Source organism: Natator depressus, chromosome 4, assembly GCF_965152275.1.
Source record: "Natator depressus isolate rNatDep1 chromosome 4, rNatDep2.hap1, whole genome shotgun sequence".
Classification (NCBI taxonomy): Eukaryota; Metazoa; Chordata; order Testudines; family Cheloniidae; genus Natator; species Natator depressus.
Window position 1 is genome coordinate 92,707,724 of NC_134237.1, and position 26,862 is coordinate 92,734,585.

Genomic DNA, 26,862 nt, shown 5'->3' on the forward strand with positions numbered 1-26,862 from the left:
TATCATTTTCTCATAGAACCTCAGGTATACATTATGCATACAATTGCTTGCTTCATTGGGTAAAGTAGGGAGTAAACATCATTACAGATGTAAAATAGCTATTAATATTATTTATTCTTTGGGTTTGGGTTATTACAAACTTACCTTTGTCTTTACTTAAAATAATTTTCATACCCATGGTGCTTGGAGAATATACTAGCTGTTTGTTTAATTATATAACGTGTCAAGCTAGTTAAGGAAACTCCTGGAGGTACTCTGCTTTCTGTCAATGAGACAGGCGCCACAGCATCAAGGGAGATTACACTTGGTGTTTTTTCAGTGTCTCTGACATGCAGTCTTGAAACTTCTGTTTTGCATTAATATTCTATACTCTGTTCTTATGCTATGTTTTGAAAGGTGTATACAAGTGTTTGTTGTTGTGAATGTACAGAACATTTGATAGGAGTTTTTAATTACAAGTTGTAAAAGCTATAAGTGGTACACTGTATAAAAGAACGTAAAGAGAAGTAATCCTTATTATGTGGAATCAGAAGCAGTAAATTAATTTATAAAAATGGGCCTTTTACTCTCTCCCATTTGCAAAGAAAAATCTCTTGGTTTGAAACTCACAAAAAGATTCTACGAAAAAATTGTTATTGAAAATTTTCTTTTATAGACACTCTAAAGCCTTCAGTCTTCCGCTCTTAAGTAAATAACTTATAGTTGGGAAACGCTTTGTAGAAGGCCTTTGTTGTTCTAATCAATGTTTCCACTTAAAGCTGAAAACCTCCTTAAATGCCTAAAATGACATAGGTTTCTTTTGAAGGTGTATATTTTCAAATATTTTGTATCTAAATATAAGCCTCATGTAACCTCAATTTCCTGATGCCTTTGTTATGTGAATAGTGAGATGTTTCATATAGAAAGGTCACTTAACTGGTTGCTAATAACTGGTTAGTAATGTATGAGCCCATTTGAGGAACAACAAATAACTAATTAATTCTCCAACTGATATTAATCTGACAATGATTAAGCAACTTTTTACCAAACTGAAAGATTAAAAGAACCTCTCCAAAGATTGAGAAGAGATTATGCTTTCTTTGGTTGTTTAAATTTAAGGGACTCTTTTAAAGAATTATTTGTTAGACTATTTTGAGAGACGAAAGACCTTTACATAGGAAATATGAGTGTATGTATTTCTTTGAAATGGAATTTCAACTCTTATTAAACCCTGATGGAACTAAAGTGATAGTTCAGAAAATGGACTAAATAAAAGTAAAACCTCTACCCTTTGAAGATGCGCTGAGAATTTCCTGCCAAGAGACAAAGCCAGTTGCAACTCTCTTGTATATGCATTTGCAGATCACATATTCATGAGATGAAGCTGTTACCAGGATCATCCCATGAAGGTGCTGAGCCAATAAAAGGGTGACAGCAGCTGATATTAAAATCTAGCTATACCCAAAAGAAGTGTCTTCCTCCTCCAGTGAAACTAGGAAAGAAACAGATCCCTGTCCGGGGAATTGGAATAATCAAAGGTTCAGGAAATGGCTTGGTCCTGGAAGAGAGGAAGCATTCCCTGGGGAATTATGAGTTGGATGTGGAGTAACTTGCAGGACACCCTTCCTTTAAGGGCTGGGATCAGGAGCCCTTTAATTTAGGGTGGGGCAGGGCTCCCCTCTTCCAGCCAATTGTGGGGTGAGCGCTGGAGGAGGGCGGTATATAGGCAACCCTCTCCCTCAGAATGCTAAAGGAGAAGGAAGTCAGGGCTAGAGCTTCTGGCAGAAAGGGCTGGTGGCTTTGGATGGAGCAAACTGAGACAATGAAAGAGCTTTGTGTGTGGCAGAAGAACCAGGGCTGAGTGTGAATGTCTGTTGTTATGGACCTTATTTTGGGGACTATCTGTGCAATGCTTGAACTTCTTTGCTGTTAACCAGTCCTGCAGGGCGGGAGTGGTGGGGGATGCTGTTAGTCATGAGAGAGGCTGTGGAGTGCTTAAGGGGCACACAAGAAGGGAATAACAGGGGCAGAGTGCCTGCAAAGTTGTGCATCCCCTCATGGGAAGGGGGGACACAGAGTAGCTACCATGGTATGCTTTCCCAGGGAGTAGCCAACAGCTACATTTGGTAAACAGAAAAACAGTGGGATTTAAATTGGATTGAAAATTTTTAAAACTACTTGTTGAGTGGCTTCTTTTAAGCAATTAAAAGATTTTCTTAAACTTTGTTATCCATGAAAATAATCAGGATTCAACTCTCATTTTAAAAAATCCCTTTCCTATCTACAAGCTGTCATACTTTTCTATGATACACTGAAACAGAACTCACTACTGATTTTGGTAATTATATACTTAGGTCTTAACTCACTTAGGGAAGAGTGTCTCCACCAGGTCAGACCCAATCTCAAAGATATAATCTCTGTTGCAAACTCTCCAGAGTGAAATGTAGAGAAAAGATTAGAATTGAAGTAACAATAGTTTGCAGACTGTTGTTCGTCTCAGTTTTCTTTTCTCAATAAGAAAATAGTCATAGTTAATAACTGACTCTCTTCCCAGCCTCTAATGGTGGTGTTCCCTATGGTATGAAAAAAACTCCATGTGACTAAAATAGTGGGAGTTATATTCCTGAATCGTCTTTGAGAGAGAGAGAACTACAAAGGTCTGGCTTGCCATTTTTTGTTGCTCTAGTTCGTAAATTTTTAGTAATTTGGGGGATAAAATTACTTGGTGTTTAACCACTTAAAATACCCCTTTCTGCCCCACACTGCCTTCCAGTAAGTGTCCCTTTGAACTACAAAGGAAAAATAGATTTGTGAAGCTGTTACCTCATAGTTCCCATAAAGGGAGGCATTTATGGCCATGCAGAGGGGCAAAAATTGTTGCCTACAAACCCAGCAGATCCTTTGCATCTATTGGCAAAGGAGAACACAAAATGCCGGCTATCCTTGGGACTGACTTTTCCTTCTATGCTGCTCTTTGTCCCCATAAGCAATCCTTTACTGTTTCATTATCAATAAGTGATGCTGCAAGAAGGCAGATTTGTAACAGAAGCTTAATTAAACATGGGGAGAGGCCAGGTTAACCTGCTGAGGCTCTGTCCTTTATCTCTTACAGCCAGTCTAAGGCTTGTAATCCTGAACTTCTGGTTCATAATTGTGTGAGTTATAGGCACCATTTGATCTGCCCCTCTCTACTGTTTAAAGACAGAGCTGATTAGGCTCAATGGAATCTTTTGTTAGTTAAATGATCACTAGAGCTGAAATCACTGATAACCAGGTCTAAGTACTAAGCCTTATACCTGCTGCCCAACAGTGTTTCTGAGAAAGAGACTGCCCAGCCTGCACTAGCAGTGAGGTTCCCTCGCTAGCTACTGAAATCACTAAGAGCTGAAATCACTGAGAGCTGGATGGAACCTCAAGATACTCCACCTGGCAGAAGGGCTACACATAGAAACCCCTTAAGATCAATAGTTTTTGAAGGATGAGTAGGAAGTGTGGGACACAGCACAAAGGTACCTTAAAATATTACTAGTGATAACAATACTGAAAGAGGGTGTTCCTTGATGAGCTGTTGTATTTGAATAGTTCCTTCACAATGTGCTGGCTAAACACCTTGTTGGTGTTTCCCAGAAGCAAACACACACATTAGAAATTCAGGTATAGAACCAATACTCATAACTTCAGATACAAAAATGATACATTCATACAAATAGCATAATCCATTTTCAGCGAATCATAACTTTTCCACAGACATCTTACATGCCACATTTTGTACAAGATTTACTGCAATTATATAACAGTGGTAGCAACAATGTTCTACAGGTTATATTTTATTAGATAATGTCACACTGGCATATACATCTGGAAGAGATGAGGACGTCCAGGAACCAGAGTTCCTTCAAAGCTCTTCAGCTGAGCCTTCCCCTATAGCAAACAACAAAAAACCCAGTTGCTGGTAGATGGAAGAAAGAGTGAGGCATGAGCAAGCTATATCTCACACATACCCTGCAGAATTCTTGGGCATGCTCTTATGCCTTGGGAATAGGTGCTATGTTACACCTAGATAGAGAGATCTAGTGTGAGAGATACTTCTTTGGCTTTCTGTGTTTGGGAAAACATAGCACTAACTACAAGAAGATAGCATTACCAGAACTGAAGCTCTGTGCCAACAATGCTCTATTTATTTATTTTTTTAAAATTATTTTAAGCACAGATTCTGATCTTTCGTTTCCTCTAGGTCACTTTTACTTGCTCTTGGCTTTATGACTTTCAGTTTTCTTCGGCAGCGGCACAGCCTGGATGTTGGGCCAAACACCCCCTTGAGCAATAGTGACTTTCTCCAGTAGCTTGTTGAGCTCCTCATCATTACGGATGGCGAGCTGCAGATGGCGGGGGATGATCCTGGTTTTTTTGTTATCCCGACCAGCGTTGCCAGCCAACTCGAGAATCTCAGCAGTCAGATATTCTAAGATGGCAGCCATATAAACAGGGGCTCCAGCTCCAACTTGCTCAGCATAATTACCCTTCCAGAGAAGCCGATAAACACGTCCCACTGGGAACTGCAAGTCAGCCCGAGATGAAGAAGACTTTGCCTTAGCCCTCACTTTGCTGCCTTGTTTCCCTTGGCCCAACATTGCAACGCTTCTTCACCACAGCCACCACTGTTCACAGAAACAGAAACAAACAGAAAAAGCATCTGAAAACAGAGTCAAATTCTGCTGTCCAATATACCTATGCAGCCCCAATGGACTCAGTAGGGTTGCATGAGAGAAGAAGAGCCGTGTCCATGTAATATTTCTATCCTTTTCTAAATAGCATGTATTCATTTAAAAAAACCTCTCAAATAATTCAGGATTCCTCTAACCATCCACAGATGAGAGAACAAAAGCATAAGTACTTATAGCTTGATATATGACCTTTTCAAATCAGAGAAAAACTAGGAATTGTGCAAGAAGCTGTGCTAGCGATGCAAATGCTGAAGGAGCTGTTTGTCAAGAATTTAACAGCTGCTGCTCATGAGCCATAGCCTTGATGTATTGGATTAGCCTTTTTAGTCAGAGTGGCTATACTTTTTGATATTTCATTAAGTCTGAAGCAAGTACAAAAGTGCTTATTGTCACCAGAACAGAGAGAAAAACAGGATTTGAATATATTCCCTTTGTGAATATAAGAGGGAATAGTTTGACTCGGAGCTGCATCACTAGTAGATTTAAAATACTAAAATGCCAGCTGTAGAAAAGAGAGCATTGCCAGCTGTGGAGTGCACATGAGAAAGGCTCCCTCCTTTGGGCTTCCTAAGGTGCTATGGACCTAAAGTGTGTGTCTAATCCTGTAGACAATACAGTATAGTTCCTTATATTTTCTTTATCTGAGGAACAGTATAATTAAATCTGACCTTATAGTGTCTATGCACAAGGGGGCAGAGTTAAGGCTACAAATGCAACCCTGGGTTTCTTAATTTTTCTGCTTAATCATGAAGCCTGAATGTTCTATGGGTTTGTATGATATGCATATAAGAGACCTGCTTTTACTGTTGGTCAGGCCCAACACAGCCAATGGACAGCCAGGTATTTTCTCAGTGGGCTGATAGAGACTTCAGCCACTACCTCAGGTTGCTGCATTCAGGTTGAAAGAGTGCTGCACAGCAGAGTCATCTGCTGGCTGCATTCAATGTCTCCAGCTGCAATCTTGTGCCAATGCCAGCTGATTCTGCCCTCATAGGGTAGCCCTGCTGATATAGCATAAGGAGGGTAGGATGGAGGCATGGCCCTGCCTCTTCTTCTAGGAACCACCTTCTAAATCCATGGCAGTGCACCTAGTCTGGAGGGGAAGTGCGTGTGGTGCCGATAAACCCTCTCTTCTTCTGCCAGTTTTCTCAGCACAACATTCCCTGTCAAGCCAGCAGAAGTCTGTCTGCTGTAGACTGCCTTCTTCTCTCTGTTCGGCCCCCCTACACCACATCAGCAATTCCTGTCTGACAACCCAGGCCCAATTCAAGAGAGTCAGTAAAAAACATAGTCAGCTCTCGTTTAATTCAACCAGAGGGATCAACTTGATGGTGTGTACAAAGGTAAAAGAGAATGATGTGGAACTCTAATCTTAACTGACTTTTTTTTTCTTTTTACTGGCAACTTTTTTATATCTTCAGCTATTAACTCAGCTCTGCAATGTAGCACTCTCCTACTTCCTAATTTTGCCCTTGGGATGAAGAACAGAGAGGGGAAGAGCAGATATGAACAATGCCAGTCACATCACTTGAAGTACCAGTGGAAGGTAACTTGATACCAGGGTGATGGATACAGTATAAGAACCCAAATACAACAGAATAGAATAGCAAAGGAAATATTTGCAGTGAGAAAAAACCCTAAACCTAGGAGAAATAATTTGTAAAGTAAGGGCAATAACTGGAGTTGGAAAATATCTAATTATTTTGTATTGCACAGTTCACTGTTCAGTGACATCTGGTCTGGCAGGCTGCCTTTGGCTATTGTTGCTCCTTTTGACCTTAGTGGTAGTCAGCATGTGGGATCCTGCGAGTTGTTCGCATTAGGAGGAGAAACTGATGATGGAGGCAGGTATTTCTTTGATTCAATCCTGTTTGTTTACAAAAAATGTATAAATGACCACAGCAGAAATCGAACAAGAGCATTTCTGTGCCTACCGTTCCAAGCCTCTTTCAGACAGTACTTGGCCCAAACTGTTTGCTCTCTCTTGGATTCTTCTCAGAGCCGTGCTCACAGTGTTTGTTGTGTTAGGTCTTGGCTTTCTTTTGGCTTCTGTGGTGTTTCTTGCTGCTTCTCTCACACTGCTCCAATCCAATCAATCTCCCACCCCTGAGTTTATCAGATCACAGAACATTCATGGGCTGCATGGCCTAACTCCTACTCCAGCCTTGCACATGGCTTTGTTTTGGGCAAAGGCCTCTCCTGTTTCCATTATCTGTTTCATTGCTCTAGCACTCTTCATGAATGAAAGGTGGCTGTTACACGAGGAGCTTCAAAGAGGTTATGCATTAGGTTAAACAATAACTTTTCCCTTGGCCTGTATTTGGAACCCTTCTCATATTAATGTCAGTACACATACTAACTGAGGGTTAATGCTAAATGATTAATGATAAACCTCAGTTATGGGGACTGGATGTGTGAAGGTCCTGGCAATGGAAAATAGAGCCTTTCTTCAGATCGCTGGTTATTGTACTATTGATATTTGGTGATCTGTGTGAAAATAACTGGTGGTTTTAGGTGAATATCTACAGATTTTATTGGTCTTAAATTGTAAACTCTTCTGATCAGGGACCATGTCTCCCTCTATGTTTATACAGTGCCCAGTACCATAAAATCCCCAATCGTGGGACCTCTGGAAGCTACCGTAATAGATGCCATTAAATAATTAGTCATCTTTTAGATTATAAAACCACCATTTGGCACCCTATTTATTGACTCTTCTTTTGATACTTGTTACTACATTATCTGAGCACCTCACACATTAATGATTTCCTCCTTATTACATGCTGTGAGATAGAGAAGCATTATGCCCTTTGTGGTATTCTGGGAAATGTAGTCTAGGAGTGGGTGGCCATTCTATTGAATTTTTTTTCAATCTTTATCAGTGAAGGATTATGGGTAATTCCCTTCTATAAAATGAACTGAGCTGAACTGCCAGGGTGGTCTTTACCACATGAGGCTCAGGCACTGTTGCAAGGGATGTCTGAGAACCACATTCTCTGGGGAGAATACCACAGGCCTCAGGTCAGGATTGACACACACTTCCCTGATACAAAAATTCAAGCCTCTGGACTTTGCTGTATTACAGAGAATGCTTTCTGAATGGACATCCATGGCAAGCAGCAGTTTCAACTTTCACTGATCACATATAATCAACTGCAACACGAACAAAAATGTAGTAACTTTGAGACAATCAGTACAAAAAAAAAATCACATAGCAGCTATTTGAAGGCATGGATGTTGATCTAAAATTCAGAGTCACGTGACCTTCCTTACATATCAATGAGGAAAAATCTACATAGCTGTCAGGTGTCTTCCATCCTTGCTTACTCACTCGGTGTCTGTGATTCTTGTAAAATGTGGCATGAAGAGCTGGAAGCAACTTTCCTAGAGGCCTCTCCCAAAAGTCCTATATCCACAGAGCTTGTGGTAGACATAAGCAGTTGCTTAGGGTCCTGAGCAGCCTGCAATTGTAGTGTTGTGTATGGGGGGCCCCCAATGGGCTAGCACTGCCTCTGTATATCCATTTTCAAGGTGTCTCTCTACTGCCATGGTGGCACTGGAGGACAATCGCAATGAATTTGGCCCAACCTCCATCACAGCAACACTAGGGACTGGAGAAGTAGTCAGGATAGGAAGATTAACATGAACTAAAGAGTTCTTTCTTGGGACTTAGCCGGTATTGGGAAATGGGGCTGTAAAGTGCACCTACCTTCTCTCTGGCTTTTGGCCTGCTACTCTAGCCCTATGAATTGTCACTCCTTTTTTCCACCAGGTTTCCTGTTCCTCCTCCGCCCACCCCAACCTAAAATGGCTGCTATAGGTCTCCTGCAGTTGTAGGTCCCTTGTGCTGTGTGTGATGTACCACTGAGCATGGAATTCCATCGTATACACAGTGTGTGGGCAAGGAGAGGAGTAGGGACCAGTGAATTTGGAGTCTACCCTGAGCCTGGCTGCAATGCCTCTGCAACAGTATAAGCAGGAGGAAGTAAACAGAGACAAGGCTTCCCTGCATCAGAGCCTCTTCAAGGTGCCAAAGGCTACTGCATAAGAACACAAGAATGGCCATGCTGGGCACACTAATGGTCCCTCTAGTATCTTGTCTTCTGACAGCAGCCAGTGCCAGGTTCTTCATAAGGAATGAAAAGAACAGGGCAATTATCGAGTGGTCCATCCCTTGCCATCCAGTCCCCATTTCTGGCACTCATAGGTTTAGGGACACCCAGAGCATGGGGTTGTGCCCCTGGTCATCTTGGCTAATAGCCATTGATGGACCTATTCTCCATGAACTTATCTAATTATATTTTTAACCCAGTTATATTTTTAGTTTCACAACATCCCCTGGCAACAATTTCCATAGGTTTTCTGTGTGTTGTGTGAAGAACTGTCCTTTGTTTGTTTTAAACCTGCTGCCTATTTGTTTCATTGGGTGACCCCTAGTTCTTATGTTATGTGAAGGGGTAAATAACATTTGCCTGTTCACTTTCTCCACACCCGTCATGATTTTATAGACCTCGATCATATCCCCCTTTAGTCATTTCTTTTCCCAGCTGAACAGTCCCAGTCTTTTTAATCTCTCCTCATATGGAAGCTGTTCCATATCCCCTAATCATTTTTGTTGCCCTTCTCTGTACCTTTTCCAATTAGAATATCTTTTATGAGATGGGGTGACCATAACTGCATGTGGGCATACCATGGATTTATACAGTGGCATTATGATATTTTCTGTAGTATTATCTCTCCCTTTCCTAATGGTTACTAACATTGTTAGCTTTTTTGACTGCCACTGCATGTTGAGAAGATGTTTTCAGAGAACCATCCATGATGACTTCAAGATCTTTCTTGAGTGGTAACAGCTAATTTAGACCCCATCATTTTTTATGTATAGTTGGGATTATTTTTTTCTCCAATGTGAATTACTTTGCACTTATCAACAATTAATTTCGTGTGCCAATTCGGCTTCCCAGTCTCAGTTTAGTGAGATGCCTTTGTATCTCTTCAGTAAGCTTTGGGCTTATCTCTCTTGAATAATTTTGTATTGTCTGCAAACTTTGCCACCTTGCTGTTCAACCCCTTTTCCAAATCATTTATGAAAATATTTAACTTTACAGGTCCCAGTACAGATTCTTGGGGGACCCCCGCTATTCACCTCTGTCAATTTATTCCTATCCTTTGTTTCCTATCTTTTAATCAGTTACTGATCCATGAGAGGAGATTTCCTTTTATCCCATGACTCCTTACTTTGCTTAAGAGCCTTTGCTGTGGGACCATGTCAATGGCTTTCTGAAAATCCAAGTACACTATATCCGCTGGATCTCACTTGTCCACATGTTTGTTGACCCCCTTGCAGGGAATTCTAATAGATTGGTGAAGCATGATTTCCCTTTAAAAATGGCTTGTTGACTCTTCCCCGACATATGTTCATCTATGCATCTGATTCTGTCTTTGCTATTGTTTCAACCAATTTACCTGGTACTGAAGTTAGGCTTACTGGCCTGTAACTGCCAGGATCACCTCTGGAGCTTTTTTTTAAAAAAATGAGTTACATTAGCTATTCTCTAGTCTGCCTGGCATAGGCAGACAAGGCTCAGTATTCCAGTTCCACTTAAGGGGGCTAAAACCAAAGGCTGGTAGTAAGCTGATGGTGGAGTTGGGGAGGACAGCTTGAGATGGATAAACAAGTAGGGGAGGATGCACAGGGGCAGAATAACTTCACTTGTGATTCCCAAAGGGAGGGGAGTCTGGAAAGGAGCATGGGTGACCCTTCTCCTTGTAGCTCCTGAAAGGTCTAAAATGAATAGAGGAATGGCAGTGGTGGAACTAACTCCTAATATGTCTGCAGTGAGGGAGAAATGGAATAGCTGACACTGGGAGACTTGTTTGCCTCCAACACTCCCATGATTGCCTCATAGGTGAATATGAGGAAAAGAAGTGAGGGATCCTACCTGTGGTGGTCTTTTGCTTTGCTTTGTTTTTTTCCTGCACTTTGTACGTTATTAAATTGGTATCCATTTCCAGTGCCAACACTTCAGAAAAGATGTTGAGAAATTGGAATGTTCAGTAAAGATCTGCAAAACATGCCTTATAGTGAGACGACAGAAGTCCAATCTATTTAGTTTATCCAAGATAAGGTTAAAACATGACTTGATCAGTCTACAACTACCGACGCAGGGAAGAGAATTCTGATCATAGATGGCTCTTAAATCTAGCAGGTTTAGTTATCTCTACTTTTTCCCCTAAGGTTTGAATCTGAAGAGAGATAAATTCAGACTAGAAATAAGGTGAATATTTTTAACAGTGAGGATAATTTACAATTGGAATAATTTACCTAGGTCTGTGGTAGATCATCCATTACTTGAAGTCTTTTAATCAACATGAATATCTTTCTAAAAGAGAGACACTCGCTCAAACTGAAATTATGGGCTTGATGCCGTAATTATTTAGTGAGTCTTTATGGCATAGATTATAGAGCAGGTCAGACTAGATTAACCTAGTGGACCCTTTTGGCCTTAAAAAACTACAAAGAGAGTTGGGTGGGTAGTTGACTGTCTGGGCATAAAAGCAATATCCCTTGTTTGTTTTTTGGGAGCACAATTTACCATACTAATATATTTGCAAAGATTCAGCAATCCATGTTCTAAAGTTCTAAAAGTTCACATTGACTGATAGGGATTATAATCCCTAAGCATATGACTACATCACGGAGTGGTCTGAGGGGAGAATAATCAAGCCCATTATATAATATTTCAAGGCTTAGTTTAAAATAGCTTTTGGCAGTAGCAGACCTGATCAGTCACAGCTGCACCTGTTGCAAGTGTCAATTACAATAAGCAACAAACAGACAAAATCTTAAATGCTCTTATGGATATTTTTTTTAAAAAAATCATAAAAGCCATACAAGGTTTAGCAAGATTGAACAGAAAAAAAATCAACGTCTGTGTCTATGAATTCAAACTGCCTTTAAGGGTAAGACAAAAGAGCCAGTGAGTGTGATTTATGAAGTAAATAACTCATCTCACTGGGATCCCAATTTCAAATTCTGGCTGTTGCAAATTGTGTGTGATAAGTGTATTACTTATACTCAATATCCATGGTAATTAATCTCTTTGTATAATATTCAGCTATTATAATAGGTGATAAAGTTTCACCTGAACAAGATTCATGCTAAAACTATTTTATTTCTGTAGTCCCTCTTACCTTCTCTAATTTGATTTTCAACTCAAAGAAAGTTTGAATATTTACCTTTTTGTTTTCACAACACACCAGTGCTAAGTATTACAGGCCTTCCATGCTCTCTAACCAGGAGATATTTTTTTTTGAGAATACTCTCTCAGATATAGGCAATACATGAGGCAGAAGTTTTGCAGTAAACAAGTGCCACAACCTGTTCCAGCAATTGTCCCAAAAGAAGTTACGAGCATATCTACCGGTTAAAACTCCAGTTCATTGTTACTTCCTCAGCATGCGCTGATGTGAGGTGATATGCAAGATCATGCACAACAATCTCAGGCCAGCCAAGAAATACAGCCACCAAATATAGCATCAAATTCTGCCAGTAGGATTGCATGCATATAACTCTGTTTCTTAGATATGAGTGGTAGGTACTTTAGTAATTTCAAATTGAATGTGTCTGCCAGAAAGCTGCTGTTGTACGTTTCCAAACATCTGACGGCAAAGTAAGAGAAATCCCCTGTGTATTCTTTCTGATTACAAGGATTAGCAGTATGTCTCCTTTCCTTTATCTCACAAAGTCACACATCATTGATGTGTGTTGTATGGACTAGCAAAACATCACATAGCCTCCGAGGAACTGTGCTTTGTAACTGACTCTTAAAGCAATAGGTGTGCTGTGCTCTTTGCCATCAGTGTCTTTCCTGAATGAACACCAGCTTTAGCTCATAAGAAAGGGCTAGTTCTGTAAACTTAGGACAGTTTGCTGATACTTTTTTTTGGACGACAAGTTCTTCCCAGAATGACAGCAAGCTTACAAAAGAACATGAGAAAATATTTGTTTTCCTAATACTTCCTGGTGATAGGGTACGAATTGTCTACTATATAAACAGATATTCAGCAGGGAGAAAAACGTATTGTGTCAAGTCCTGGCATCATCACAGTTTTTACTCAAGCAAATTCCAAATGAAGTTAATGGGTGTCTGCCTGAGCAAAAGATGAGGAAAGACCTCTGGTCATTCAACACGTGCCTCAGGACCCTGTGTGTGCTCCAGGACTGGTCCTAGTAGTAAGCACTATACCTGGTTTGTAAGTTAGTCAATTAAACTGTCAATGAGTCCTAATGTGATGGGGGTAGAATAAACATTAGCAATGAATTACAGAAGCCTGCATATCTAAAAGCAGAGGTAGCTGAATTCATTGTGATCTTTCAGTCAAGACAATTAACATGACAAAGCAATGTTAACAAGGCCAGTGGGCAAAGATTGATGGTACTTCACCTGGACGGGGTGTGTACAAAGGTGGCCTGGAAGACCCAGTTGTGATGATCTTCCTTCAAAGGAACGATGGGGGTAAGAAGATGCACAGGTGTAGAAAAATGTAACATTATAAAACTGTAAAAATACAGCTTTTTATCCTGAATGAATTTGAGGACCACCAGCTGGTGAGGAGTTCTCTAGAATGATAAAAAGCCATGAGAGCAAAGAGAGAAGCCCAGATTATAAAGAGAAACGTGAAACATTGTGTCAGGGCTGCCAGTGTTGCTTCACTGGTGAAGGCATGATGCAGCACGCAGTCATGCTAGCAGGACATGGCCTTGTTGCATCAAAGAAAGCAATAGGTTCAAAGGGTAGAGTCAACCCCTGCTTCTGAGCCAGAGCCTGCCAAAGGGTTGTCATCCAAGGCATGCTGGTCCCCCTACAGGGCCTGGTCCCTCAAGTCCAGCACCAGTTCACTCAGAGTGGGAACAGCCACCCAATAGCAAGCTGAAGTTCTCACCTCATTCACACTGAGATCCAATGAAGCAGCCACATTCTCTTCTATCTTCCTGTTGCCAATGGTAACACGTTTCTGTCTTGTCTCTGCTTGGCTCCCAGCCTTTGCTTGGTGACACCGTTGCCTGTGGGGCTGATTTTTCCTGCCACCCTTGCAGATGGGAAAAGCAGGAGATTATTCAGTCACATGGTCCCGTAAATCTCACTTGTAGAGGCTGGTCGAGAGTGGGTTGTCTCTGACCAGACATTCCACCTCCTGGCCCCATTCCAGGGAAGTACAATGAAATGCACTTGCCCAAATGTTCATGGAAAGCAAACACCAAAGGCATGTGAACCTGGCTGAAGCAAATCCATTTTAAAATTTGAACAAATATTTGTGGAAGGGAAAAAAACCCAAGTATTGACACAGCGCTGATCACACATTGAAGTTCCCAAACTTCAGGTCAGCTGAAGCTGGAAAAAAGGCATTCAGGAAACATCTACTGCCTGGGAAAGGAGAGAATCCAGGAGAAGACATGAATCTAGTTAAGGGCTTGGAGGACATGAATCACCTCCACAGTCAGACATGCAATAGAAAGAGCAGACATATCCCCAGCAACACCTTCTAATGAACTTGTAATGGAGTCAGGGTTTATAAGCAGTCTTTTAAACAATCGTTATCCCCTTGAGGAATTTGTAAAAGCACACAGGTGCAAATTACAATTAAACCTGAATGCATGCTTATCATAGAATCATAGAATATCAAGGTTGGAAGGGACCTCAGGAGGTCATCTAGTCCAACCCCCTGCTCAAAGCAGGACCAATCCCCAATTTTTGCCCCAGATCCCTAAATGGCCTCCTCAAGGATTGAACTCACAACCCTGGGTTTAGCAGGCCAATGCTCAAACCACTGAGCTATCCCTCCCCCCATTTTTATCCCAAAATGGCTAAAAACCAGTTACTACCTAATACAAGAAAGTGACTGAAAACAGGGCAAGTTAAGAATGGAACTTGTCATGCTATAACCAAAACATCAATCCTTTTCATTCATTTTAGTTCTGTCTGGATTAACATATGATAAAAATATGACTGAATACCTTTCTGCTGAAAGTGCTAACTGATGTACTAAATTATGCAACACATCAGAGGATGTGATTAAATATTCACAGTACCAGCTATATTAAAAAAATAAGCCTCCCAGCTGTATACAATTCATTTTACCATGTACATTAGGATCAAATATATTTCAAATTTGGTATACCTGAGAGCAACTTTTTAACTGAATAACCTATAGTTGACTGATGTATGGTATTTATATTTCTGTACTTGTAACTAAAGAATAGCTTAGCTAATTATTAAAACTAATGTAGTATCAGATTTCAATACAAGGACCTAAAGCAGTGATACTCAGACTGAGGCTCTTTAATGTGTTTCCTGTGACTCTTTGCAGTACATGACATTAAAACACTGGGTGACTGAATTATTAACCAAAGTTATTAACCAGTCAGGATGCTTTTACTATGTTGTTAATCAATTAAGTTAACTTATTTTCTGTGAGAATAATGTGTGTGTGTACTCTCTCTCTCTCTCTATTTCCCCATCATACTGTATAAGTATGAATATATAGTACCACAGTAAATGAAACAATGAATTCACTCTACTGTGGCTTTTTCTGGGGCTGCGGCTGCCAGGGAGAGAACCTCCTCCATCCCAGCCCGGCTTGGTGGCTGCCACAGCTGGGGGAGAGACTACCGATATTAAAATACGAGTTGTGTGCTTTTATTTGTATAACAAAAACACATTAATTATTATTTAGTTTTTTTTATATAGCACTTTTATCCAATGCACTTTACAATAGTTAGCTAATGGTACAAACAACATTTGGAAAGATCGTTAAGTGTTCCACCAAGACCCTGAGCAATTTTCAAGTGCTCCGCAGAAAAAAAAGTTTGAGAACCACCGTTTTAGATTGTACTTATTCATTTTAGACTCATCTTTGTCATCTGTATCCTTGAGATGCAGCATCTCATTTAAAAGTAATTTAGAAAGCAGAAAAATACAAAAGGACCAAGGAGATATACTCATAGAACTCTAGCTTGTTTAACCTATACGATTATATTAATATTAGCACTGGATGAAAATTTTCCACGGCAACTTTTTTGATGGAAAATTGGGATGTCAATGAAGCAACCTTGTTTTTGCAAATGTTTTCTACTTTTCACCAAGAGGGGGGACCATGGGGCATCATGGGAGATGCAGCCTTACCAGGGAGCCTGGCCTATAAAGAAGAAACAGAAGCAAAACTCTCAATTTCTAAATTGAAATATTTCACTTTCCAAACAAAATATTTCCATTTTTTATTTTCACTTACAGCTCCCTCCCACCCAACATTTTCTGATCATCTCTAATTAATGTACAAAGAACTTTTACTTGGCTTTAAACACTGTCATCAGGTACAAAGTGTTCTGTGAAATCTTTGTATAATGAACCCAAATTCTATTATACAGCCCCATTATTGCAAGATACCATATGAGCTTGAAAGTTTAGTTACAAGCAGATTTATTGATCCAATAAGGAAAAGACTATATTCCCTTAGGACGAAATTCACTTCTGAACACAAGGGATTGTGCATCATGTGAGGTCCTCACTCAGGACCAGATTCTGTCACTTAGTAAAGGCCTGTATTGGAAGTAATGCAGAGGAACAGTCATTCTCAGGGGCAATGGGACCACCTACCACAGGGGTGAAGTTCATCTGTGCAGCAGATAGAGGTTACTTGGGGGATGGCCTCAGATTGTGGAGCTCTCTTCTGCGGGAACTAAGAACTACCACAAACACCACTATAAGCCAGTCCAAATGCATGGTGCAGTTCTTTAACTTTGTCTTCCCTAAGAACACCTAATATATAAGAAAACAAAAGAAAGGCACCCCCAAACACTGCACATATCCTTTCCTCTTGGGGTGCATTTTTGAAATGCAGAGGGTTTTTTGTTTACTTCTCTAAGCTCTGATGCCACAGTGATAGAGATGGTATAAACACCTAATCAGCCGGGAACACAAGGTAATTTGATTGGTTGCTTTAGCAACTTAAAATGCTTTACTCACAATTCAAGGAACAGGTTTCAGAGTAACAGCCGTGTTAGTCTGTATTCGCAAAAAGAAAAGGAGTACTTGTGGCACCTTAGAGACTAACCAATTTATTTGAGCATAAGCTTTCGTGAGCTACAGCTCACTTCATCGGATGCATACTGTGGAAACTGCAGAAGACATTATATACACAGAGACCATGAAACAATACCTCCTCCCACCACACTCTCCTGCTGGTAATAGCTTATCTAAAGTGATCACTCTCCTTACAATGTGTATGATAATCAAGTTGGGCCATTTCCAGCACAAATCCAGGTTTTCTCACCCTCCGCCCCACCCCCACCCCCACAAACTCACTCTCCTGCTGGTAATAGCCCATCCAAAGTGACCACTCTCTTTACAATGTGTATGATAATCAAGGTGGGCCATTTCCAGCACAAATCCAGGTTTTCTCACCCCCCCCCCCCCCGCAAAACACACACACACAAACTCACTCTCTTGCTGGTAATAGCTTACCTTCAGATCAGCGGCACTGCTATGGGTACCCGCATGGCCCCACAGTATGCCAACATTTTTATGGCTGATTTAGAACAACGCTTCCTCAGCTCTCGTCCCCTAACGCCCCTACTCTACTTGCGCTATATTGATGACATCATCATCATCTGGACCCATGGAAAAGAAGCCCTTGAGGAATTCCACCATGATTTCAACAATTTCCATCCCACCATCAACCTCAGCCTGGTCCAGTCCACACAAGAGATCCACTTCCTGGACACTACAGTGCTAATAAACAATGGTCACATAAACACCACCCTATACCGGAAACCTACTGACTGCTATTCCTACCTACTTACCTCCAGCTTTCACCCTGACCACACCACACGATCCATCGTCTACAGCCAAGCTCTGCGATACAACCGCATTTGCTCCAACCCCTCAGACAGAGACAAACACCTATAAGGTCTCTATCAAGCATTCTTACAACTACAATACCCACCTGCGGAAGTGAAGAAACAGATTGATAGAGCCAGAAGAGTTCCCAGAAGTCACCTACTACAGGACAGGCCTAACAAAGAAAATAACAGAACGCCACTAGCCGTCACCTTCAGCCCCCAACTAAAACCCTTCCAACGCATTATTAAGGATCTACAACCTATCCTGAAGGATGACCCAACACTCTCACAAATCTTGGGAGACAGGCCAGTCCTTGCCTACGGACAGCTCCCCAACCTGAAACGAATACTCACCAGCAACCACATACCACACAACGGAACCACTAACCCAGGAACCTATCCTTGCAACAAAGCCCGTTGCCAACTGTGCCCACATATCTATTCAGGGGACACCATCACAGGGCCTAATAACATCAGCCACACTATCAGAGGCTCGTTCACCTGCACATCCACCAATGTGATATATGCCATCATGTGCCAGCAATGCCCCTCTGCCATGTACATTGGTCAAACTGGACAGTCTCTACGTAAAAGAATAAATGGACACAAATCAGATGTCAAGAATTATAACATTCATAAACCAGTCGGAGAACACTTCAATCTCTCTGGTCACGTAATTACAGACATGAAGGTTGCTATCTTACAACAAAAAAACTTCAAATCCAGACTCCAGCGAGAAACTGCTGAATTGGAATTCATTTGCAAATTGGATACTATTAATTTAGGCTTAAATAGAGACTGGGAGTGGCTAAGTCATTATGCAAGGTAGCCTATTTCCCTTGTTTTTTCCTACTCCCCCCCCCCCCAGACGTTCTGGTTAAACTTGGATTTATGCTGGAAATGGCCCACCTTGATTATCATACACATTGTAAGGAGAGTGGTCAGTTTGGATGAGCTATTACCAGCAGGAGAGTGAGTTTGTGTGTGTGGGGGGGTGAGAAAACCTGGATTTGTGCTGGAAATGGCCCACCTTGATTTTCATACACATTGTAAAGAGAGTGGTCACTTTGGATGGGCTATTACCAGCAGGAGAGTGAGTTTGTGTGTGTGTGGGGGGGGGTGGGAGGGCGGAGGGTGAGAAAACCTGGATTTGTGCTGGAAATGGCCCAACTTGATGATCACTTTAGATAAGCTATTACCAGCAGGAGAGTGGGATGGGAGGAGGTACTGTTTCATGGTCTCTGTGTATATAATGTCTTCTGCAGTTTCCACAGTATGCATCCGATGAAGTGAGCTGTAGCTCACGAAAGCTTATGCTCAAATAAATTGGTTAGTCTCTAAGGTGCCACAAGTACTCCTTTTCTTTTTGCGAATTCAAGGAACAGTAGCTTCTGGAGCCAATACAGTGGGCTGTGCTTTTGGTTCTTCCTCTGCTTTTTTGCTGTTTGTTACCTGCTGTAGGCCTGGTGCTGGTTTCCTTCAGTGAACTTGCTGGGAACGTTGAGCCCCTCTTGAAGCTATCCTTAAGTCTGTTGGGTGTTCTTTTACAGAAAAGTCAATGTGTTTTGGTCTGGGTGCTTCTTGAAACAGTAGGATTTGCTTCCTACTGGTACATGCTGCTGTTCAAGCATTTGTCCACACAAATCCCAATTTGGTGTGTGTGAGAGCGTGAAATCTTTTTGCAAGTGGTGTCAGTAGGAGGCCGTGCATGCACCCAGCATGCCCCCACCCCCTTAAGGACATGGTCAGAGCAGTACCAACCACCATTCAGCTCGTTCTCACGTGGCAGTGTGATGGAGCTACACTGTGGCCAACTGTTTCCCCATAGTTTCTTAGGTTGTATAAATGCACAGTTGGTTGGTGTTATTCTTAATAGTTTTTCGTCAATTTAATTAGTTGGAACCCATTGGCAATCACCTCCCCACATACCACCACCAACAAAAATCTACATACCGACAGCAACCACCCAGCCTCCCCGCAAAAACTCCAAACAAACATCCTTTTATTCCACTCTGCCCTTGTGACTGAGTTTTGCTAATGGCTGGGTCTCAGTTCCCAAGCTTTAAAATCTCCCCTACTTGCGAATCACCTATACGTGGAAGCAATGCTCATGCAAAATGTTTATTTTGCTTAAGTGAGTCACACATAGCAGACAAATGTGAGATTTCAGAGCCTTTTTCTAAACATAGGACTGGGTCGTTGAGTCCAGTCCTTTGTTATTTCAGGCAATTCCATTGACGCAAAGAGCTCTTGATGCCTGACTGAAAGCTTTGAAATCAATGAGGAGTGTATCTGATTCTGAAGTTCCACCTTGAGAGAAACCTGTTCTGCTAAAACTGGTATTTACCAGTGCCCTGGGTACCAGAGATGCTACTCCAGGTTCTAGCACATCTGCTGCCTTTAAGAGACTTCATGCTGCTGAAGAACAGTCTGAGCCAACCCCACTGTCCTCCATAGGTCAGTTAGATACTCCCTCTGGTATGAAGGTTGAAATATCAGTGGAGATTGCCCAGCACCATGCACTATCCTCTGGTACCATCTAAAAAGTCTAAATTGCCTCACCGTGATGTTTCCAAGTGAGCTTCATCTAAATCAGACTGGTGCTATGTATCTTCAGAGACTGCTGGAAACAATTCTTGAACCTTGGTACTCCACTTTCCAAAGACTCCAAGTCCTTCCAGAATAAGAACATAAGAATGGCCATACTGGGTCAAAGCAATGGCCCTTATAGCCCAGTATCCTGTCTTCTGACACTGGACAGTACCAGATGCTTCAAAGGGAATGAAAAGACCAGGGCAATTATCATGTGATCCATCCCCTGTCGTCTAGTCCCAGCATCTGGCAGTCAGATGACTAGGGACACCCAGTGCGGGGGGTTGCATCTCTGACCATCTTGGCTTATAGCCATTGATGGACCTATCCTCCATGAAATTATCTAATTCTTTTTTTAACCCATTTATAGTTTTGGTCCTCACAACAGCCCCTGGTTCCACAGGTTGATTGTGCGTTGTGTGAAAAAGTACCTCCTTTCGTTTGTGTTCAACCTGATGCCTATTAATTTCACTGGGTGACTACTGGTTCTTGTTTTTATGTAAAGGGGCAAATAACACTTCCTTATTCACTTTCTCTACACCATTCATGACTTTGTAGACCTCTGTCATATTCCCTCTTAGTTGTCTCTTTGCCAGGATGAACAGTCCCAGTCTTTTTACTCTCTCCTCGTATGGAAGTTGTTCCATACCCTTGATCATTTTTGTTGCCCTTCTGTGCATTTTTTCCAATTTTAATGTTTTAGAGATGCTGACCAGAACTACACACAGTATTCAAGATGTGGGCTTACTACTGATTTATATAATGGCATTAGGATATTTACTATCTTATTATCTGTCCCTTTCATAATGGTTCCTAACATTGTTAGCATTTTTGACTGCCACTGTACATTGAGCAGATGTTTTCAGGGAACTATCCACAATGACTCCAAGATCTCTTTCTTGAGTGGTAACAGCTAATTTAGACCCCACCATTTTGTATGTATAGTTGAGATTTTATTTTCTAATATGCATTATTCATCTGCCATTTTGTTACCCAGTCACCCAGTTTTATGAGATTGCTTTGTAACTCTTCAGTCAGGGTTAGACTTAACTATCTTGAGTAATTTTGTATCATCTCCAAACTTTGCCACCTTATTCTTTACTCCTTTTTCCAGATCAATAGGATTATGTGGAATGGCTCTGTCCCAGTACAGATCCCTGGGGAACACCACTATTTGCCTCTCTCCATTCTGAAAACTGACCATTTATTCCTTCCTTTTGTTTCTGGCCTTTTAACAAGTTACTGATCCATGAGAGGACCTTACCTCTTATCTTATGACTGCTTAGTTTGCTTAAGAGCCTTTGGTGAGGGACCTTATCAAAGGCTTTCTGAAAGTCAAAGTATGCTATAATCCACTGGTTCACCCTCATCCACATGTTTGTTGACCCCCCATCAAGGAATTCTAATAGATTGGTGAGACATGATTTGCCTTTACAAAAGCCATGTTGATTCTTGTTCAGCATGTTGTATTCATCTATGTATCTGATAATTCTGTTCTTCACTATAGTTTCAACCAATTTGATTGGTATTGAAGTTAGGCTTGCTGAACTATAATTACCAGGATTGCCTCTTGAGTCTTTTTTAAAAATTGGTGTCACATTAGCTGTCCTCCAGTCATCTGGTACAGAAGGTGATTTAAGTGATAGATTAAATACCACAGTAGTAGTGCTACAATTTCATACTTGAGCTCCTTCAGAACACTTGGGTGAATACAATCTGGTCTTGGTGATTTATTGCTGTTTAATTTATTAATTTCTTCCCAAACCTCCTCTATTCACACCTCAATTGGAGACACATCCTCAGATTTGTCACCTAAAAAAATGGCCTAGGTATGGAAATTTCTCTCACATCCTCTGCAGTAAGGACTGATACAAAGAATTCATTTAGCTTCTTTGCAATGGCCTTGTCTTTCTTGAGTGCTCCTTTAGCACCTTGAGAATCCAGTGGCCCCAATGATTGTTTGGCAGGCTTCCTGCTTCTGTTGTAATTAAAATCCAGTGCCAAACCAAGGGTTCTGGTCATTAAAATCTCTTTGGTACGGATGATTGTCTCTCAGGAGATACAAGGGTCTCCTAGTTCTGCTGTCACACCAAGATGTGTATCTCTTACAGAGAAGTTTTATTCTTCTAAATCTTCATCTTCTCATGATAGCAGGGACCTTTCTCCTAGGTTTTTACCTTGTTCTGAGTTTAGTTTCAGAAAGGGAGGTGAAGCGACTCCTCACCATAGGTCCTAGGCTTCTGCTAGATTTCAAGCCCCATGGTTTTGCCATGTGGCAGCATAGGTCTTAGGCTTATGGTTTCCAGGTAAGGATGAACCCCCCAATAATTTCCAGCTCTTTGCTTTTTCAGATTCAGACCAAAGAACAGATTGCCTCATAAGGAACCACTGAGATCTGACCAGCCAATCACACAGGAAGTTGAGCAGGGTCCTCATTCTAGAGTTGATGATTTTTTGGGGGGCTAGGGTTAATATCTCCTGTTTGGCCTCATCTGTTCTGAGTTTCTTATCTAAAACACCTTTCAACCCACCCATCTTGTTGGCTTCCAAGCCTTTCAATATAATTTCTCAAAACCAGGGTCTAGTACTGTACCCAGACCCCCCAAAAAATCTACACTTGACAGTACAGAAGCTGTCTGGTTGACTGTTCTTGAAAAGAACTGCTCATTAGTGTGTCAGATGTGAGTACTGGGAAATGTAAATAGTTCCAAAGCCTATACTGAAATGTGCCATGCAGGCATGGACTTCTGTCATACTAAATGTTAAGTGGGTTTCCTAGGGAATCCCTGAGGTGTGGTTAAAGCAAATTCTCCAACACTGGTTATGCCAAAAAAACAAAACAAAACAAAAACCCCAAAAGCCTTTTAAAACTTCACACAGAGAAGATGATGATCACCTGTTACAGAAGCCCCAAATACCCCGAGGTTGTTCTTGGTCTTGAAATGAAACCAGACCTGAACATGTAATTCAGTAGAGGTATGTGAGAAACTAATACCTACTAGAGCCCTGTGTTGAAGTTAGATGTGACTTCTGGTAAGGTTTCATTTATTTATTATTTTTCTCTGCAATGCTTTTGCCCTAAGAAGAAAAAGCACTTTGCTTTATGAAGGCTGGTCGGTAACTGGTGTACACTGTTGTAGTCCCTGAAGAAAGGTGAACCACAGTTGCTGGACCCCATTCAGAGCTGTTGGGGAAGTCACAGTGAGGTGCAGAGAGACTGCAAGCCTAAATCCCCCTCATGAGGGAGACTTGGGCCTTCACCCAAGAGAAGTGATGGCTGGGAAGCCTGAAAACCTTAAGTGGGTGCCCTTGAGGAAGATCAAAAAGGGGGTCAAAGATACAGTTAACCCTGAAACTGTTCAAGAACTCTGTTCGGCTGTTCCAGAAGTCTTTATCAATAATAGGAAAGTCTCTATAAGACAATCATATGGCTAAGTGGAGGCGTTTTTCAATATGGTCTAACCAGAAACTTAACCAACAAGAGGACTCTTCTCAGCTATTCTGGATAACTTGTTATCCTTGAAACATTCTGGTCTGTCAGTCACTCCATTAAGGTGCATTTGGCAGCTTTTTGTGCATTCCACCCTCAGATCAAAGGTCATTCCGTCCCCCCCAGTTTCCAAAGGGATGATCTCATTTGTTTCTACCACTTCGAAATTCCCTTCCTATCTGAGACATGAATGTGGTATTAATTACTAACAGATCCTCCTTTGAAACCTTTATTATCCTGTTCTATGTATGATCTTTCTATAACAGTGGTTTTCAACCTTTATTTGCAGACCCCTAAAATATTTCAAATGGAGGTGCAGACCCCTTTGGAAATCTTAGACAGTCTGCAGGCCACAGGTTGAAAACCACTGTTCTATAAAGACAGTATTTTTAGTGGCTATCACTTCAGCTCGCACAGCGAGTGAAGTTTGCAAACTTTGATGGCAGAGCTTTCCATAAGGACCACACCCACATTTTTTACCAAATATTGTTTTGGATTTTCATTTAAGCCACCCTGTTCACTTACCTCTCTCTGTTTTCCTGAGCTTTATGATTCAATGTACTTGTGGCCATGTGATTCTTGCTGGCTAGAATAAAGCCCTTTTAAAAGTCTCAGACCTTTTGTAGTTTTTGGCAGTAAATCTAAGGACTGGACAGCATCCACGCAGAGAATATCAATGTGGGTTTCAAATTGTATTAAGATCTTTTATTCTTTGAACATGCTGCTCCCCTATCCCTATTCAGTTAAGGTACACTCTATTAGAGCTTAAACAATATCTGTAGCATATCTTAGAGGGGTTCTGTAACAGCAGGGTTTCCCCTTATATAAGGGCTGGGGGTCTGGGGCCAGCCAGGCCTGTCCAGAGACAGAACAGGTATTTGGGCCGGGGATAATCAAATTCAGCTGGCAAGGGGTCAGCTGATTCCTATAAAGGGCTAAAAGCTCAGCTGAAGGAGAAGCTGCAAGAAACAGAGTGGATTTTGTGGTAGATCTTGCTGGTAGGAAGAGATGCAAAGGGAAAGGCCACTGGGTTCCTCCAGAAGATCCTGGTTCAGGAGAAAGGACCAAGTTCATATGTACTAATTATGTTCAACTGTTTCATTGCATTTGAAGAATACATTATGCTTAAAGTAATGGTCTAAAAAGACTCCAGGTATGGCATTAGTCCTTCCTAGGCTGGAGAAACAGACTAGTAGCCTTCCAGGTTTCTATCATGAAACACACCCACGCAGAGTGGGATCTGTGTAGACAAAAACATCTATAAGAAGTCCAGTTTACTGTAAGGTAAGTAATTTTTTTTTGCTATGACTTACAAGATTGCATCAGCTCCCACACTTACATGAAGCTAGAGACTGCCAGGAATTAGGAAACATCACTGTAGTTTCTGTAAAGATAAGGAGAATAGGTTATTTATGAGAACTACTTGAAATTCTTTCAATGACCAGCTTTTTTACAAACATGACCTATCTTACCATTTTTAATAACATAATTCTGAACAAATGTTGTGTGTGTGTTTGTGGGGTTTTTTTAACTAGCTCTGTTGTTTACCATAGTAACTTTGATATTCTAAAGGTATTGCTTCCAGACAGCAACACCGTAAGTCACATACTACCCATGAAAGCTTTGTAAGATTACAGGGAGTACTACGCTTCTAGAATGTAGTGCTCTGGATATATGTATGTGCCCCAAGTGGCAGCCACTGCTTAAAAAGGTATATAGCCCCATGGCAGGGCTCATAGCCCTACAGTGGGGCACTGTAGTGGCCATATGGAGAAAATACTGATTAATCCCCTATTCCTTTCTGTCAGCAGAATGAATGACTGCTAGAACTGAATCTTAAAACCCTCAGGCAGGCTCTCCCACTTCCATTCCCTCCCATCTTAAACTATTATGTCCCCCATTCATTCTGCCCCTTCATTAACTCAGTCCCTCTACCTTATGTTTGCATTGACCTGCTCTTCCTCCTCATTCCCTTCATACCCACCCATTTACAATCACCTCTCATACGCTCTCTCTCTCTCACTTTTTTTAACCCATCTTTCCTACATTTCTTTTCATGATCATATTTGCTCTCTCCCTCAGTTTCACTATGTTTGTGTGTAAGAAAGGGAGAAAGTGTGAATGGATTATACTCTTGCTAAGAAGACTCCAACCTTGCATGCAGTTTGAACAATGTGCTTTTTATTCTTCAGATGGCTAAAAGCAGCCATTTACAGCAGACAAGGCTACCACATTCTACACCTTCGAGCAAAGCAGTGTGCTTGGTGAAGGGATCTGAACCAAACTCTTTTTCAGTCATGTTGGGAATGCATTGAAATATGGGAGCCATTAAGAGTTTGTCTGTACTCATTCTGAATAGCACCTACAGGATATTCTCATTGTAGAGAGCTCAGAATCTGACCAAATGTAGCATCAATTAAAAAAAACTTTTTTTGGTTTGATTAAAGATCTGGATGGAAAATAATCCAAATATTATGCTATTGTATAAAACAATGGCACTCACTCATCTGGAATACAGTGGTCAGTTCTGGTGACCCAGATCAATAATGAGTGGAAAGTGTTCACTTGTAGCTGATGAAAATGATCAGAGGCATAAAAAGATTTCTGTATGAGAAGAGATTGGAGCTGCTTAGTTTACAAGGGACATAAGGTAAATCAGGTGTTCCTATTTACCCTTTCTCATATTCAAGAACAAAGGGGCATTCAATTAAATTGAAAGGAAATTAATGTTAGACTAAATAAAGGAAACTTTTTTTATATATAGTGCATAATTAACCAGTGAAACTTATTGCCACAAAATAGAATCATAGATTAGGGTTGGAAGAGACCTCAGGAGGTCATCTAGTCCAACCCCCTGCTCAAAGCAGGACCACCCCCAACTAAATCATCCCAGCCAGGGCTTTGTCAAGGTGGGCCGTGTAAACCTCCAAGGATGGAGATTCCACCACCTCCCTAGGTAACCCATTCCAGTGCTTCACCACCCTCCTAGTGAAATATTTTTTCTTAATATACAACCTAGATCTCTCCCTCTGCAACTTGAGATAATTGCTTCTTGTTCTGTCATCATTGAGAACAGCCTAGCTCCATCCCCTTTGGAACCCCCCTTCAGGTAGCTGAAGGCTGCTATCAAATCCCCCCCTCACTCTTCTCTTCAATAAGCCCAGTTCCCTGAGCCT

The 26,862-nt window shown here is 41.3% G+C and overlaps 2 protein-coding genes across 6 annotated transcripts in view; one reads left to right on the forward strand and one right to left on the reverse strand.

Annotated features, from left to right (window-relative positions):
- GABRA2 (gamma-aminobutyric acid type A receptor subunit alpha2) overlaps positions 1 to 26,862 on the forward strand; it is a 349,612-nt gene that overhangs the window by 174,042 nt on the left and 148,708 nt on the right. The gene's annotated exons all lie outside the window — the stretch shown is intronic.
- LOC141985921 (histone H2A.J-like) lies at positions 4,221 to 4,610 on the reverse strand. The gene has a single exon (XM_074950093.1). It carries the CDS (start codon positions 4,608 to 4,610, stop codon positions 4,221 to 4,223), a length of 390 nt encoding a protein of 129 aa, XP_074806194.1.

What these genes read in the sequence shown, in the direction of transcription:
- LOC141985921 (XM_074950093.1), bottom strand. Translation starts at nt 4,610, where the DNA reads ATGTTGGGCCAAGGGAAACAAGGCAGCAAAGTGAGGGCTAAGGCAAAG.